The sequence below is a fragment of the Pelobates fuscus genome, chromosome 11 (genome assembly GCF_036172605.1).
Source record: "Pelobates fuscus isolate aPelFus1 chromosome 11, aPelFus1.pri, whole genome shotgun sequence".
Taxonomy (NCBI): domain Eukaryota; kingdom Metazoa; phylum Chordata; class Amphibia; order Anura; family Pelobatidae; genus Pelobates; species Pelobates fuscus.
The window spans coordinates 13,965,935-13,984,932 of record NC_086327.1 but is presented as its reverse complement, the minus strand read 5'-3'; the positions used below and the strand labels follow the sequence as shown (position 1 = coordinate 13,984,932).

Here is an 18,998-nt window from a genome sequence, read left to right as displayed (position 1 = left end):
CTGTGATGTATTGCTTTACCTATCTGTGACCTAAGCAATGTCGCTATTTTACGACAATTCTTTTCATGTTTGACTTGTCTGGATTGTAGAGAAATACAACTTTTTTTGGGGGGTGGGGGGGTGGGGGGGTGGGGGTAAATAAATATGTTTTAAGTCTTGATATATGTATGATTAGAATGCTGAAATTAAAGTGAAATTCATTAAAAAGCACATGAAGATCTCAGATAAATTAAAAGCTATCGTGTCTCTTTGTTCCATTTGCTAATGGCTACAACCCAACCCTCCACCCATTCTTACTACCGAATGACGACACAACACATCTATCTATCACACGTGACAAAGTATGCAAAACACCAGAAGAAAGGAAAATAAATTGAAGCATTTGCAGAAAGCTTTTTTTTTGTTGACAGCACCTTCTTTATTAGTAGTATTTTTGTTTTATATCATTATGATCTAATCTCATGTTACTATTCTTGGAATTGGTGAAACTTTACCATGATCTCTCCTCTGGGATATCTATTTATCTTCTCTGCTTTAGCAACAGGTAAGCAATGTTTAATTACTATAAACGATCAGGAAACTGTTTCTCTCAATGTAATTTCTAATCCACTCAATGAATAGAGAGTAATTTATCCCTCGTGTTCAGTGTAATTTTTTTCATTGTGAATGTTATATAAAAAGCATCAACTTAACTGATTTTTAAGTGTGAGGCTTAGACGAGATAGAGATAGAGAGATGGAGATATATATATATATATATATATATATATATATATATATATATATATGTATTACCTAGAAAGATACATTGTATTACCTAGAAAGATACATTGAGATTTCTCTCATTTTCAAGTAAATCCTGAGCCCACAAACATCCCATTGTTACAACAGGGCACATCATAATATTAATAATACAAAGTAATATGAAAATACACAGTATAAAGATTGAAAAAAAGTCATATTTAAATGCACATATACATTTACCACAGAACAATTAAGAAATAAAATCAACCACAATTACAGGTGCATTCTGTACTGAGATATGTTGACAGGGATCTCTTAAAGCATATTAGGCTGGAGGAAGATGTATTTGTGTCTGCGAGGTTGTTCCATTTTTGTTGTGCATTGTAGAAAAATGAGGATCATGCTACTTTCTTTTTGTAATACGATATACTAAATAAAGTGCTGATACTGAAAATGAGATTATAGGAGGTGAAAACATCCTGGGGGTGCATTGTATTCAGGTAGGGTGGGAGCTTCCTAGAAAAGCTCTTAAACACAAGGCTGGAAAGATGGAGGATGCGTCTGGATTTCAGCTCTTTTAACATGTCACAAGGGTGGGTCATGTTAAAACAGCTGAAATTGTAGCACAAAGAGGTGGAATGAGTTATAAAACATAGTACATTTATGAATGTGGGTTTTCAGCGCAGGCGCTTACACTACATCCCCATATTCAATGACCAACATTAGCATTATTAAATAATAATGGAAAAATTGGAGATCAAACAAAATCTGATGATGGCCAGATCCTGTGAGTTTGGAGAAATATATATTTTTGTTGATAGATAGATAGACAGACAGACAGAGACAGATGATAGTATTTTTCTATTGCTCACTCACAAAACTGTACGTGAAACTTGGACCAACTGTACCCATTCTGCTGCAGATCACCATCTTGGAGGTGGAAGATGTAGATTGAACGTTAGCTTTTACACATTTGCCTGCATAGATATAGGTATAGGTATAGATTAAGTCTGTATCTATCTGCCAGTAAGCTCCACAATGAGTGGTTCGTTTTAAGTAAGTGCCTTGCTGCCATTTTGTAAAGATTGGATGGCAAACCAGAGCACATCTTCCAGAATAATACAAAGTTATCAGGTTATTGCCAGAGTGATTAGCAGCTCGTGAAATATGGAAACTTTATTGGAAATTGGACTGTCATACTTTCAAAGCCCGGTTCTCCTGCCACAATTTGAGAAATAGAATGATATGGTAACTACTAGACTTATGAATGGCAAAAAATGCGGTTTGTTGAAATTAGTCTGGAAAAAAAATAGTTTCAGTGGAATCAGGATTTGTCACAGATCAAGTGAAAAGAAGTAATATAGGGAAAAAAAGGAGAAGCAGTAAAAAAAAAAAAATATATATATATATATATTATATTTATTAAATACATAATACATACTGTAAATATACAAATATAGATTTATTTTAATTGCTCTTGTTTTTTCCTCTGCTGGTCACTTCTCACTTGAACGTTCAATAAAAATGAACATTTACTGCCTGTTCTCTAACCTTCAAAGCATTTTTTTTATTTCAATCAATCATTTTCTTCTTTGGTGCCAAAGAATGAACTCTGAATGATGAACGAAATTAAAGTATTGTCAATTGTCCATTAAATTTATTACATGATTTATCTACGTACCCTTTCAGGGTTCAGGATTTTGGTTGAACCAGGTTATTGAGAAATGTGATTCAGGGGAAAGCAAATACAGAAGTTTAGAAACTAGTAACATTATCAGGTGACTTTCACTTGTGACATCAATCATTTGAAAGATGGAATAGTATTAACAGCTTAGGTAGAAAGAAATATATAGAAACATAGAAACATAGAATGTGACGGCAGATGAGAACCATTCGGCTCATCTAGTCTGCCCAATATTTCGAAATACTTTCATTAGTCCCTGCCCTTATCTTATAGCTAGGATAGCCTTATGCCTATCCAATGCATGCTTAAACTCCTTCACTGTGTTAACCTCTACCACTTCAGCTGGAAGGCTATTCCATGCATCCACTACCCTCTCAGTAAAGTAATACTTCCAGATATTATTTTTAAACCTTTGCCCCTAATTTAAGACTATTTCCTCTTGTTGTTGTAGTTTTCCTACTTTTAAATATAGTCTCCCCCTTTACTGTTTCCCTTTATGTATTTAAATGTTTCAATCATATCCCCCCTGTCTCGTCTTTCCTCCAAGCAATACATGTGAAGTTCCTTTAACCTTTCCTTGTAAGTTTTATCCTGTAATCCATGAACCACATGAAGATATAGCCCCAGGAGTGCACATAGCAGGGGTGGTTCACCTAGGATGACAGATAGCAGGGGGGATGCAGAGAACACCCCCCTTGCAGCCAGAGCAGGGCACCTTCTTAACCAATTCATTGGTGGTAGGAGTGCTGCACATCAGGTGTTTGTTCTGCTTCTGTCTTGTTAGTGGGTTAGGAGCAGGCCCTGAGGGGATGCTCCACTCTTTCCCAGCTCCCTCGCACCTACAGTACTGAAGCTGAAGTTGGAATGTGACTTTACCCCAGTCCAGGCATCACTACAAAGCAGAAAGAAGGGGGTATCAGTACAGAGACTGGTCAAAGCAGCCCCACTGGACCCTGGAAATGATGTCCCACTCCAGATCTCTGTTTCAAGGTAGGAGGTGGAGACCACTGTAAACCCTCGCAGAAAAATAATATAAAGGAAGAAAATTTAAATTCAACGTATTTGTATATAATTATATATTGTATATGAATGAGTGGCAGTATATAATGTCTATATATAAGTTTGTATGTGTGTGTGTGTACATGAATATATGCTTGTATATGAGTGTCTGTGTGTATATGTGTCCACATGTTTGCATATGTCTGTGTGTATATGAATCTAGGTGTGGACGCCTTTGTATATAAATTATTGTTATTATTTTTAGTAGTAGTATTTATATAGTGCCAGCTTATTCCTCAGTACTTTACAATTAAAGTGGAATTTACCAAATGAGACAATAACAAAAGGTAACAGGAGCAATAGGTAGTTGAGGACCCTGCTGAAACAAGCTTACAGTCTTTGTGTGTATGATTGTAAACATGTGCATGTAATTTCCCTAACAAAAGGGGGTTGGGAGGGTACATAGTGAGATACAAAAATAATTTTAGAATAAGAGTGAAGGTACAAAAATACATTTCTGCCTGGGTGCCGTGTAACCTACGTACGCCTCTATATAGGTCTCATTTCAGCCATATACTATTAACCTATTGCATTATTTAGCTTTCTAGAACTCAAGGAATAAAATTAGATTAAAGCTCTATTTATTTAGTATTAGTGATATCAAAATGACTTTGTTTCTCCTTCCGTATCCTGAAAAAGAGAATCCCTGGCTTCAAATTTGCAAGCCTACTTTTCCTCTCGTAGAAGGGTCCTTTATCTGCTGAACAGAATGGTTAAGCTATGCCCCTGTGAATACAAATACTCATATGAATGCTTCTTGTGATCCTATGCTTTTAAATCCCACTGATTTTAAAGAAAAAATACTTAATTACACTGTCCTAATTTTTATTTTATGCATTAGTATTTCTATTTTAGGTGGCTCCACTCTCTCATGCATATCGTGCTTCTCAAACTTGTCTTCGAATGGATCCTGCACGGGAAACAACGTGACTTGCCCTTCTGATTACGTCTGTGCATCTTCATTCATGGAAATTAAAGACTTGGGTAAGCATTACTTGTTAATAACTAGAGATAAATTCAGGGCTATTCACTACATTGCAAATCGCTGAGGGGTTCAATGTACATTTTAAATTAAAGACCAAAATAGAAAATTAGTGTGAAAATGGAAACATTCTTCAAGTAAGGTGTTTTCAGTTTGACCATTTTGGTCTTAAATTTGAAATTCTCTTTGGATTCACTTTAAATTCCCAACAATGCTTCCTTTGGAATAGCCTGCCTACCGCCATCAGACTCTCCCCTAGTCTTTGATCGTTTAAAAAAGTGCCTTAAAACCCATCTCTTTAGGAAAGCTTATGGTCTCCAGAGTAACCTCTACCTCACATTCCTGTCTCTTGCTCTCTCCTAAAGGGCAGCACTCTGCTCTCTACTCCAGCTCTGCTTCACTCCCACCCTATTTGATTGATATTTCCTGTCCTAATGTTTTACACCCCACCTCCTATAGAATTTAAGCTCGATTGAGCTGGGTCCTCTTCAACCTATCGTTCCTGTAAGTTTTCTTGTAATTGTCTGATCGTCTGCTTGAGAAGGCTGGATGCAGCAAGGGCACCCGGGAAGATGTAGATGAGCATCCAAATGGTTTCACTGGTTAGTCTGGGATGAAGAAGGCTGTGATGGTTCTGGTGCAGGAGTGTTCTTTTATATTTGAATACTGGTGTTGTTGCACTTCTGTAGCAATTTGACTTTGAGGTCCTTTGTGTGGAGACACAGAGGAACTTACACAAAAGGTGCAGTATATGTTGTCAGCCTCCTTCATTTTCGTTTTTTGAGATGGTAATATGTTGAAAACACATATAATACTGGTATAAAATCCAAAGAACATTATCCATCAGATACCAAATCTGCATTGAACTCCTTAGTTTAATAAAGTTAAGTAAATAACAAATACATTAAAATATGTATGCAAATAATGCTATTGTTCAAGAGCCTCTGGCCCATTGTTACCATTGAGTTGATGCTTGTCAATGTATAATAATGCAAATTTTTTATAATACTCAAAAGGTGGAGTTAATATAAGTGTTGTGAGATCATGTCAACCACGGACCATGTGTGATGCAGTTGCAAGTATGAGCTATTCTGGTGGAAAAATCAACACTGGGGTATCCTGCTGCCTTACTGACAACTGTTCCCCAGCTTACCCTACATGTAAGTAAATCTGTTTTCACAAAGAAAACAATTCTACTGAATAGTAAATTGATTTAGTTCTGAAAAGTGTTCTACCTTCCAAATGTGTCTTTCCTTAACAGTCTTTGTTTCCTGGCTATGTGCTATGGCAGCATTTATTGGAATAAAACATGTACTCAGAATGACTTTAGCAATTTTAATTTTATTTTAACAGAAAATGAAGGTTTATTCATATGCAACTAGGGACAGATGTCATGCAACTAATTGTGCAAACAAGGTAAAACTGAGAGCCTTATTGGCCTTCAGGGAAAACTGAGTCCTGGGTTCTTTGATGGCCAATGTACCTATAATTTTGGGCCCTCTACTCCTACAATATAAGCTTTATTGAGCAGGGCCCTCAACACCCTCTGTTCCACATACTTGCCTGTTAATCCACCTATTGTATAGTTCTGAAAAGTTGTTGGCACTTTATATATAATATAAATATAAAGGTGCATATTCCTTTTGTTGTGTATAGTGTGTATGAATGCATGGGCGTATTTGAGTTTCTACAATTAGCGTGATGCCCTTATGCTTTATCACTGTCTTGTAATTTCTTTTTTTAAATAGTACTAGTATGAAAACCAAAGGTGTTGCTTTGGGGGTTGCTTAAGGGTTTGAAGCCCCAGATGCCATGTTCTTTAGCCCCTGACCTCTACAGTTAATGAGGTGGAATGAGTGGAACATTTTTACATTTTACATCTGAATTCAGCCACTGATTATAAAAAGAAAAGATAGTAATATATTGCTCACCCATTCTTCTGAGGGGGAGGTGGTGGGGCCTCCCAAGTGCTCACCCTTCTATTATTGGACAGCATGGCAACATCATATTGACTACCTGGCTGTGCAGCATGATCTTATTTGTGGCTATGTTTTCATTGAGATCCCAAAGAGCAACAGCAGCATGCTGCTCATGTGTAGGGGACATACATACAAAGGGATCATTACATACAAATGGGACATTACATACAAAGGCAGTAATATGTCATGACAGCCCCACCTCTATGTTAGTGGAGGGGTCATCAAGTTTTGGTTTAGGTTCAGCCTCAGGTTTTTCTTGAACCTATGAATTCCCGTTTGTTTTTCTCATAAGTTTGTAAGCAAGGTATTGAACGTGTATGTAGCTTCAGGTGGTCACTGTATGTGTCAAAGTAAAAATGTATGTGTATGATATTGTAAATACAGATATGTGAGTAGTGCAAACCAGCTGAAAATCCCGAGTGGTGGGCCTATACAGGTAAATTCTGGGTGAATGCTACTGAATATTGATACTCTGTGTGTGAATGCATGGATGACAGTGTCAATGTGTGCTTTTATGTGAATGCACTGATTGTGTATTTGTTGTTGCAGGTGTCTGATGTCCTAATGAATATTTTCTTGTGTTTACCCCATGTGAAAGCACATGTAATCAGTAAATGACCTGTGTGCCTACCTAATAATATTATCTGTAATATTATAATAATGTATTTATCAGGCTCTATCAGGCTATGAATAGAAATGAGGAAGGACTCTCTCGGTCTTCAGCTTCTGATTACATTCAATGAATAACATTGAGTTGGATGATAATAACATGTATATTCTAGATAGAACATGGTGGCAAACAATACAGTGCATTGTCTTACAACTTGCAATATGTTTAAAAAAAACTCTATAATAATTTAAGGCAAACATAAGCATGTAATTTATTATGTAATTCATCATACGTTATAGGGCCATCCAATAATTCCCAAAATGGACTGAAATGTCCTACTTGTATAACGACCAATTCGTCATGCACTCCTTCAGTAAGCCTTCTTTGTACGGGGTACGAGAACGTGTGTGGTGTCCAGACTATAAATTCAAGTTCTGGTAATGTGTTTTATTTTATACTTTTTGCATTTTTCTTTTTCCTATTTTATTGTCCTTCTTTATCCAAAAGTACAACAACATCACATTATTTTAAAGGCAAATTGATTCTGGGAAAAAAAAAATAACCGAGCCTTTTGGCCTATAAAGCAATCACACGAGTCCACTTTTGTCATCTGTAATACTGTGTTGCAATATAGCTATAAAAAAAAAAAAAAAAAATGTAACTAGGTTTTAGGCTATATGAGTCATGGCAGATTGAGATGGTACGTTTTCAAACATACCTATTGGTACGGGTATTTTGTTTATCGTATATATTTTTAGTCTTTATATCTGCTTTGTAAAAGCTGCACACTAAAACTTAATTTGAAATAAGTTTCAGGGATATTAACACAGCCACTGAAATAGCAGATATACATTAATTGAAGCCACTTCGTGTAGTTCAAAATAGTCGAACTGCAACAGTCGAACTGCATAGTCGAAATGCAATGTTTGCTATATGGAAACTGACATTTTCACCAATTCATTCTGCAGTCTATGGTCAACATTGAGAAGGATATGCACTAGAGCAGAGCTGTCCAACCTGCGCCCCCCCCCCCCAGATGTTGCTGAACTACAACTCCCATGAACATTTCAATTAAACAGATAGCCAGGGAATCATGGGAGTTGTAGTTCAGCAACATCTGGGGGGCCGCAGGTTGGACAGCCCTGCACTAGAGTGAGAATTCAAAGGAAATTCAAAGGGAATTTCTCATCTGATGTCCAACTAGCTGAACTGACAAAGCTTTCTAACTCAGCTGTGCTTCCCGTCCAGCTACCATGGCTTTAAATTTGGAATTCACTTTGAGATCCAAAGTTCTCACTTCACTTCTCACTTTAGTGAATGACCCTGTTACAGATTTCAAGACAAAACAGATTGTTTGGTTTTTATGTCAGTGAGAATAATGTATATTTTCTTTATATGAAAAGGTTCAGTTCAGACACTGGTTTCTATTATATTAAATAAATATTAAATTAACTTTTTTTCTGGAGATGAATAACAGTTTTTCTATCGATGTGGACAGAACAAATTATATGCATTAACAGATTTATTCGTATCTCTTTTACTATAATGCGGCACAGATTGTCTACAAAACTAAATTTGAAAACAACAAAATATCCCATTATTCACAATATCTCATTCTTGTTAAGTAAATGTTTTGTCCAACTAAATAATGATCCCTCAATCACTTAACAACCGATAAAATAATTATTGTCAAGATTACTGTTTGATCCAGCACATAGAACTGTATAGCACGGATGACAAATAAGTAACGTATTACCGGTCCTTAGAATGGCCGGATTTATCGTACATAGAATAGTCAAAAATACTAGCCAAGATCAGGGAACACAGAAAGGGACACAGCGATGAGGAAAGCCAAGAGTCAGGATACCAGAATATAGAGAAGTCAATAAACAAAGCCAAAGTCAAAAACCAGGTAGAAAACTATAAACAGGAACGCTCTCTCGGACAACCACAAGGGAAACCACGACAGGGCACTGAGCAGGATGAGAACTGGGCCTAAATACCCCTCCTCTAGATCTTATAGGCTGTAACCGGCCTTTGACCCCAAATTCAGTTACCAGGTTTCATTTGCATAATTGCTGCTCAGCATTAACCCTTCTATGGATTAGGTTGCTGCGCGGCACAACTTTTCCTGTGTGGACAGTAAATGTCATTAACCACATTTCTATAAGCGGATGAATACGTGACAATTATTCCATCATGGATATCCTACCATATTCTGTCATGCCGTATTTTACCAGTGAGGACCATATACCTGCTGATAACTGGTAACATAACTCGCATCTGCCCTTACTTAACACCAGACACAGCTAAAAGGTGCTGGTCCATGCTGTTTTTCATACTTGCCTTGACTACAGCAATTCCCTTCTCAGTGGTCTTATGTGTTCCCAGATTGCCCCATTACAATCTGTAATGAATGCGGCAGCGAGGCTAATTTTCCTCTCCGCCCGCACCTCCCATGCCTCCCCCTCTGTCAGTCCCTAAATTGGCTTCGTATATAGGGCTCAATTTAAGATTCTACATAATGCTGCTCCAACCTACCTATCCTCCCTAATACACAAGTATGTCCCGTTGAGGCCCCTGCATTCTGCCAAAGACCTACGCCTATCCTCTGTCCATACTCCCACATCTGATGATCACCTCCAAGACTTCTCAAGTACTGCACCTTTTTTGTGGAACTCTCTTCCCTTCTCCGTTAGACTTTCACCCAGTCTCCACTCCTTCAAAAAATCTTTGAAAACACACTTCTTCAGGAAAGCATATAATTTAAACTGTTAGCGGGTTTTCATCTCTTCATCTCAACTGTCAAAAATAACCTAGTAAGTTCTCAGTGATTACTTTTCTAGCAAGTTATTTCATTACCCCTACTCATACCCTTTGTGTCACTATATCCCCCTCTCCCTCTAGCATGTAAGCTCATTGAGCAGGGCCTCAACCCCTCTGTTCCTGTGCGTCCATTTGTCTGATTACATCTATGTGTCTCTTAGTCCACCCATTGTACTGCTGTATGGAATTTGCTGGCACTTTATAAATAATAAAATAATAATAATAATAATAACAATATACCCGGGACCAGGGCCGGCCTTGGGCCTTTGGGTGCCCTGTGTGAAAAATCTTCACAGCGCCCCCCCCCCCCTTCTCTCTCCCCCTCCCCCACTCCTTCCCCCCCTCCATCCCCCTTTCCACACACCCTGTCACACACACACACACACACAGGCAGACAGCCATACACATGCACACACACAAACACACGCAGGCAGTCACACACAGACAGCCACACACAAACACACATACACACACACACACACAGACATAGAATGTGACGGCAGATAAGAACCATTAGGCCCATCTAGTCTGCCCAGTCAGTCACACATAGGCAGTCACACACACACACACCCACACACACACACATCAGACAGCCAAACACACAGAGGCAGACAGACAGCCACACACAAACACACAGGCAGACAGCCAAACACACAGAGACAGACACACACACAGTCACACACACACACACAGGCAGACAGTCACACACACAGACAGTCACACACACAGACAGTCACACACACAGACAGTCACACACACACAGACAGTCACACATACACAGACAGTTAAACACACAGACAATGACACACACACTGGCAGACAGCCACACACACACACAGTCACACACACAGTCACACACACACAGGCAGACAGTCTCACACACACAGACAGTCACACACACAGACAGTCACACACACACACACACACACAGACACAGGCAGACAGTCACACACACACAGGCAGACATTCACACACACACAGGCAGACAGTCAGTCACAGTCACACACACACACACACACACACACACACAGGTAGACAGCCACACACACAGGCAAACAGTCACACACACACACACACACACACACACACAGGCAAACAGCTACACACACAAGCAGACAGTCACACACACACACACACACACACACAAAGACAGTCACACACACAGGAAAACAGCCACACACACAGGCAGACAGTCACACACACACAGCCACACACACAGGCACACAGTCACACACACAGGCAGTCACACATACAGTCACACACACACAGACAGTCACACACACAGACAGTCATACACACACACACACACACACACACAAAGACAGTCACACACACACACACACAGGCAGACACACACAGTCAGACAGTCACACACACACACACACACACACACACACACAGACAGTCACACACATACATAGACAGTCACACAGGCAGTCACACACACACAGGCAGACAGTCACACACACACACACACACACACAGTCACACACACAGACAGACAGAAAGTCAAACACACAGACACACACACACACTCACACACAAGCAGACAGTCACATAGTTACCTCTGTTAATTATGGATTCTGGTTGTTGGGGGAAGCAGGGACTCCTTCCTGCTTCCCCTGCATCAGTTTTCCGGCGCTTTTAGCTCCGCCCCGCCACACAGTAAGCTCCGCCCCGCCGCACGATAAGCTCCGCCCCCGCCACAATTTTTTATTTTTTTTTATTCTGGCCGGCCATGTGTGAGCTGTGTCGGCTGCAGGGCGCCCCTTGCTCCATGGCGCCCTGTGCAGCCGCACAGCTCGCACACCCCTAAGGCCGGCCCTGCCCGGGACTCCCGTCTGTCAGTTGGGGACAGAATTAATAAACCCTATACTAACAGATGATCTGTGATACAGCCCTTTAAATCACCAAGGCTAAAATTCCAGGTTCAGCCACAAACTCAGTGACATAATTTCTGAGATCACCTGAGATTTTCTCTGATGGGGAGACCTGCGGGGTCTTTAAAGACCAAAATCACTGGCTGCAAAAGTTGTTCAGAGCTGAGCTATGTAGGCTTTCCAGTGCTGCACACTATGAGTGACTATGGCCACAGTGGGACTTTAAATCATATTGTGACAGTGTTTAGCAAACTAAGTTGGTAACAGTGAGGAAAATAACCCCTCTCATGTTGCTAGCATACAGTGCAGAGTAATCCATCTAATGCTATTATTTGAGCAAGGGTTAGGATTAGGGAAGATTTTGGTATTAGGATTCAGTGTATGTTTAGGATTAGGGTGAGGATTAAGTTGGGGTAAGGATTAGGACCAGTAAGGGAAACCCTGTGCTGAAATCAGCCCCATGTCCAATTTTTTATTTATATTGTGTTTACTTACTAGCTTTATTTTATTTTTTTCAGGAGTTCAGATGTTTTATGGTTGTGCTACAGGAACGTTTTGTGAGATTGCTAACATTTCAATGAATGCCAGCAAGGATTTTCCATACTCCTGCAACACAACCTCAGGTACAAGAGGGGAGAATGTTGGAAACATGTTGGGTTCTAGTAGCTAGGCCTTTTTAACCCCTTAAGGACCAAACTTCTGGAATAAAATGGAATCATGACGTGTCACACACGTCATGTGTCCTTAAGGGGTTAATATTCCTTACTTAAATTTGATGTTTTTTACAGTTTGATCTACATACTGACCAACGCTTGACCCCTAATTCTTTAATCTGCATTAGTTATAGAGGCCATTTTTAGGACAACCTTTAAAAGAAAATATTGACAGTCAAAATCTGATGTATCATAGATACGGATAAAAAAAAAATAACTCAGCAAAAATAAAATCAGACTAAAACTTGGAAGAAATTAAAAATGTCCACAGTGGAAGTAACATATTGCTAACAATAAAATGAATCTTAGAAACAGACAAGAAATCCCCTCTTAAATTTTATCAGCTTTTTATTTTTCTATTTTATTTTTACCTCTTTTTTTTTTAAATAATATATATGCATTTTAAGGTTTATATTCTTATCGTTTTTAAGAGACCGTAAATCTCCTACGACGTCACAATATTAATTGGCTGCATGTATCATGGGTTTTTGTCATATCTTTTATTCTAGCTGGTTCTGTTCTCGAGTGCACATCGTGTTTTGTATCAGGTGCGACATCCTGCACAGGGAGCAGCGTGTTCTGTCCAGAGGGATATGTCTGTGCTTCAATTTTTACAAAAACTACCACTAAAGGTATGCAACGTGTAGCGATAACTTAAAAACTCATATTTTCTATATTCTGCAAAATTCTAACAAAATGAATAATCTAAAACAATTTAAAAATAAAAAGCATGGTAAATATGTCTTTAAGTACTGGAGAGTTTTTGATGTATAATACAAATAAGTTTTTATTTCTTTTATTTTGTCTAATAATGCATTTTATCTTATGATATAGTTTAGCTTATTTGGTAACAAGTTAGTGCATTATAAAACAAAAGGCTAAAAATAAGTAAACATGTCAAGCAATCAGCTGGGAAACTTCAAATGAATTGGAAATGCTGAATTTTAATCTGTTAAAAATATGAGCTTTAAAACATCGGCTGCATGAGCAGAGGACTTTGTTACTGAATTAAATATTAAATGTGAAATAAAAAGAAAAACAAATCAATTTGTTTTCCAGAAAATCTTGATTAAAAAAAGAAAAACATTGTGCAAAAACGTATGCTGTTTACCTTTCTCAATATTTAACAAACTCCCTTTTGTGAGGTGTCAAAAAATTAAATTAAATTCAGAAACCTACACCTCTTTATCTTGTATCTAGAACTGATACTCGTTACTCCCTGTCAATCATTGTTATAAATTCTGTCCTTTGCACCTGCCAGTCAGTATAGGTAAAGCACAGAAAAGTGTAGAAATGAAATACAATGTTTCTTTCTACCCTGTTCACTTGCTATGTTTGTCCTGGCTTTGCCTTGTCAGAACTAGACTATGTAATTTAATGAATCTTTAATATAAATTTAAAAGGAAACTGAGGATTATATGAAAAAAGTTATCACACGTTCAATGTTGTAAATTACAGAGAAGTTACTATTTAATTAATGTATTTACTAGCTAATATTTTCATTGGTAAACTATATTGGGTTATTCTGTTATACTAAATATATTAATATGAACAATGGTTCATCATGTTGTCCACAGATGGAGAAACTGTAAATTTAATGAGATCCTGTCAACCAGTGAGAAAGTGCAGTCAATATGGAACCATGAGTTATTCCGGAGCTAAGATTAGTATGATATCAAAATGCTGTGCTAACAACAACTGTACTCCATCTATACCTACATGTAAGTGCTTGTCTACATCTTACTCCCTAGAACAACTCCTGACTTTGACCAACAGATATACCTGAAAGTGTGTGCATGCACTTTAACCTTACCTCTGAAATAGACAAAACCTTTGATTTATCATATAATGGTATTTAAAGTTGCATAATGATAAAGGAAACCTTATTAAATAATCGATTCCTCAGCTTTGTACCTGGATCTCAGCTCCCCCTTGTTATACCTGTCTAACCCTAATTGAGAAATAAAATATAAAAGTGGCCCCCTCCCAACTCTCTACCTGGGTATTCTGTAATGCATTTGGTGGCTCCATTCTCTCCTTTTTCAAGGTCATACAGGAATTTTAAAATGTAGGATGGTGGTATGGCATCTCATATTGTCTGAGGGCCTTGCACAGTATGCATACAATAAAAGACACAGTGGCAGATTTGAGTTGGTAAATGCTCACTTGCTATGATCCTTCACAGCCATGTGGGTTATGGCTTTTAAATAGCTCAAATAATTTCCACCAGGAGGCCTTCATTTTACTTCTGCCTGGTGGAAGATTCAACAACAGGAAGTATGAGAATGGTAGATCTTCCTAAAGTTGACTTATGGAACACCACCAACGAACTCTGACATAACATTTGTATGAATTATTGCCATGACATGCCCAGCAGCTCTCACATATTGCTATAATTCATATTATATAATTTGTCTTATTAAATATTATTAATTAATGTATGTATTTATTTATTTTGTACATTTATATACAGCTTTTTTGTGCGAATCATCTTTGCGAATTTCTTCCCATATAGGGCCAAATACTAATTCTACAGTTAAAAAACGAACATGTCCAAGCTGCTCCTCAAATAATTCTTCTTGTACTTACTCAAAGGAAATACAATGTACTGGGAATGAGACTATATGTGTTTCTCGGAATTTGCAGACATCAGGTAATAATACTCACCAGACCATTTATTCCCTTTATAGCTTTTTTGTTCGCATTCAACATGCTTCAAACATAAAATTATGTTGTATTTTTTTGTTACTTTTTTTATTCCAGCTACTAAGTTGCAAAACTAAACAGTTTCAAACCTGATTTGCTTCCGTAGTATTACAAATTAAAAGTATCAATCAGTTGTCGCCATGTTTTGCAAGGATGTAAGACGCATTTAACCTGGGACTCTTTTGGTTAGCTTAGTAAAACATAGTGAATGCATATTAACCCAAAGTAATCATGTCATATCTCATTAGCATAACATGGCTGTGATTCGGCAATCTGGATGCCAGTTGTGACATCAGGTAAAGAATTGCAGAATCAAAGAGAACCCATTGACCATGTCTGAGCATTTACACTTAGACATTGTCTGATTATTGTATTTGATCACACACATAGAACTCTGCAATGGGGTTGCATCAGAGCTTAGCTCCGAAGGACAGAAGAAGGAATTGAGTCAATTTAACTTTGCTGCTTAGTACAATGCTTCTAGCCTTGTACACTCTGGTGACTGCAGGGAAACCCTGTTGATGTTAAAGAACAAATATATTAGTCAATTTGGAAATTTTTCTCTAGTTGAAGCACACACGTATTTAATTGCATCCAAATCTTTTATTTTTAACATCACATTTAAAAAAATATATATTTAATTTTTCCTTAACCCCTTAACGCCATTACGACGTACCATGCCGTCCTGCATTAAATGGACTTTAACCCCTTAAGGACCAAACTTCTGGAATAAAAGGGAATCATGACATGTCACACATGTCATGTGTCCTTAAGGGGTTAAAGCCGTTGCAACGGCATGGTACGCCGTAACGGCTTAAGCCCCCAGGAGGAGAGGTGTACTCACCTCCGCTGTGATCCTCTTCTGGGGGGCTGCCTGAGAGCCCATGCAGCCCCCCTCCGGCAAATGAGGCCCCCGGGGGCCATGTGATCGCTCTCAAAGAGCGATCACATGGCCCCCTATAGCTGGCTATGGATCTGCCAGCAGGGGGACTGTTTGAAATATCAGATAGTCCCCCTGCTGGTAGGTAGTGTAAAAAAAAAAAAAAAACATGTTATAAAATAAATAAATATATATACAAAGTGTATTTTAATGTTAATATAAGTATATATATTAATATTAAAATATAAGTATATATATTAATATTAAAATACACTTAGAATGATGTTACATATATATTATATATAAATACGTATAATTCAAATAATAAATAAATAAAATAATAAAATAAATAAATAAAATATTGAAACAAAATTTAATATAAATTATATATGCATATGTAATTTCATTCTAACTGTATTTTGTTTTTAATATATATATATCGGTAACAAAATACACTTAGAATGACATTCTATATATATCTATCTATATATAAAATACAAATAACCACCAAATATATATATATATAGATAAATACATATAATTATATAAAAGATTACATTAGTATACACGTAGAATTTAAATACCTATAAATGCATATATATTAAAATTCTACGTGTATATTTAAATAATATTTTAACGTAATTATGTGATTTGATTAATTAAATTTGATTGACATGCCTGACAACACAGGGAGAAAGTGCAGAGAATTTAATTCGCAAGCACTATATTTGACCCTTTAACTTTCCAAGACACCATAAAACCTGTACATAGTGGGTACTGTAGAACTCGGGCGACTTCGCTGAACTCAAATATTAGTGTTTCAAACTGGTAAATTGTATTACAACGATGATAGTTTAAGTAAAGGTGACGTTTTTCGCATTTTTTACAAGCGAATGGCACTTTTATGGTCTATATTATTGTTGTAATATGTTTTACTGTTTTAAAACACTAATATTTGTGTTTAGTGAAGTCTCCCGAGAATAACAGTACCCCCCATGTACAGGTTTTATGGTGTTTTGGAAAGTTAGAGAGTCACATATAAGGCTTGCATTTCATTTTTTTGACATTGAAATTTGCCAGATTGGTTATGTTGCCTTTCAATACCTTGGGTTGTCTACTTTTTCAAATGCTATGCCATTATGGTGGTAATTCTCATTCCTGGCTACCACGCCGTCTCAAAGGTAACATTACTAATCTGGAAAATTTCAATTTGAAAATGGAATGTTCTATATTTGACCCTGTAACTTTCCAAAACAACATAAAACCTGTTAATGTGGGGTACTGTTGTACTCGTGACACATCGCTGATTACAAATATGTGCATTTTTTTGCAGTAAAACCTAACAGTATTATAACATTCACAGTTAAAATGTCAGACGGAAATGCACATTTTAAAAACAATCTTATTTTCTCAATTTTTTTTAAAATTTTATTCATAATAAATTATGTTCCATATATGAATAGTTAATGATAAATTAAAGCCCTGTTTCTCCTGAACTAAACGATATATAATAAGTGTGGGTGCATATAATTTGAAAGAGGGAAACTACGGGTGAACAGACATATAGCGCAAATTCTAGTGTTTGTTTACGTTTTGTTTTGATCAGAACGTGCACTATTGACTCCGTCCTGAAGGGGTTAATTGTTGCAGATACATGTTTATATTATAAGTATTAAAAAAAAATATGTCTCATCTTTGAAAAACAAACAAACAAACAATAGTTAGCATGTGCTGTTTTAATCCAGTTTGTTTCACCCTTATGGCAATCAAGATCAAGGCTTGGAGGATAACATGTGCAACTAGTTGAAAAATTTTAAGAGCAAATCTAATTTCTCTCTTTTGTAAAACTAGATTGCATCAAAAAGAAAAAAATAATAATATAGATTATGTGTTTACATTTCGCAGGTGCCATGTCAAAAGAAGAGGCAATTCGTGGTTGTGGGACCATTTCTCTGTGCTTTCTTAAATCGCTTTCTGCTACAGGAGGTGGTGTAAACGTTAAGATGGATTTTGCGTGTTACAGTGGTGGTTCCATTCTCCGTTATGGAATTTTGCTTCATGCAGGGGTTTCATTTTGGATATTTAACTATTTACTTCAAACATTATAAAGAAACCCGACGTTGATATCTTCGTGGACGTTAGAAGAGGTTCTCACTGAATTTTAATGTGCCCATTTATATGTTTATCCACAAAGCAATCACAGAGAAAACACTGCCTTGGATTTACAAACATAAATTATCCAATGGGCTCCTTAATTGCTGGGCACACTATGTCGATTGCTATAATGGAAAGGAGAGCATGGACTTGCATCTAAACATATTATTATTATTATTATTATTATTATTATTATTATACTTTATTTATAAAGTGCCAACACATAATGTAGCACTGTAAATGTAATTAGTAAATAGACTAGTTTAAGATTTAAGATAATTTAAGATAATAAAAAATATATTTAAAAAAAAACAACAACACAGGAGCCTTATTCTCATGGGAACTTACAATTTAGATTTTAAAAAAAGATGCAAACATCCAATGTGAAAAGGGAACCAAAACATCAAAATAAGTTGTTTACGTGTATAATGAATCTGCAGCATTGTAGTTAATTAGGCACAGCAAGAGACGTGATCAGTAACAAGATCAAGGAGCATATTTTCATTAATAACACTTCAAAATCCTTTTGTTAGCACAACTCTATTTGTATTATGCATCTATAAAGCAAATAATTCCGTTAGGATTCTTTCCTGTTCAAATTCCTCTTGCAGTTGTCCAACCATCTCTTTACCTGGAGAACTGAATCATTTATGGACAAACCCTTGTTGATTCAACTGGGTGGAACGAATAATCAAATTGATAAACAGAGTCAATTTATTGGTAAAAGCACAAGGTTTATAAAGGTATAGATTCAATAGATCTCTATGACTGGCACAGAATCA

At 37.0% G+C, this 18,998-nt stretch overlaps 1 protein-coding gene across 2 annotated transcripts; it reads left to right on the top strand.

Annotated features, from left to right (window-relative positions):
• Nucleotides 1-399: 399 nt before the first annotated feature.
• LOC134577184 (uncharacterized) lies at nucleotides 400-18,349 on the top strand. 2 transcript variants are annotated; one of them, XM_063435853.1, is made up of 9 exons: nucleotides 400-544; nucleotides 4,342-4,470; nucleotides 5,485-5,628; nucleotides 7,357-7,494; nucleotides 12,282-12,386; nucleotides 12,986-13,108; nucleotides 14,054-14,197; nucleotides 14,992-15,129; nucleotides 17,968-18,349. In XM_063435853.1, the coding sequence occupies exons 1-9, from the start codon at nucleotides 496-498 to the stop codon at nucleotides 18,168-18,170; spliced, it is 1,173 nt and encodes a 390-aa protein (XP_063291923.1). In that variant the 5' UTR covers nucleotides 400-495; the 3' UTR covers nucleotides 18,171-18,349. The 2 variants fall into 2 exon arrangements, with proteins under 2 accessions (XP_063291923.1, XP_063291924.1); XM_063435854.1 differs by lacking the exon at nucleotides 17,968-18,349 and adding an exon at nucleotides 15,431-15,555.
• Nucleotides 18,350-18,998: the final 649 nt, after the last annotated feature.

What these genes read in the sequence shown, in the direction of transcription:
- LOC134577184 (XM_063435853.1), top strand. Translation starts at nt 496, where the DNA reads ATGATCTCTCCTCTGGGATATCTATTTATCTTCTCTGCTTTAGCAACA. An exon ending in TTCCCCAGCTTACCCTACAT is followed by an intron (nt 5,629 to 7,356) that starts GTAAGTAAATCT and finishes CATACGTTATAG; the next exon opens with GGCCATCCAATAATTCCCAA. An exon ending in CTCCTGCAACACAACCTCAG is followed by an intron (nt 12,387 to 12,985) that starts GTACAAGAGGGG and finishes CTTTTATTCTAG; the next exon opens with CTGGTTCTGTTCTCGAGTGC.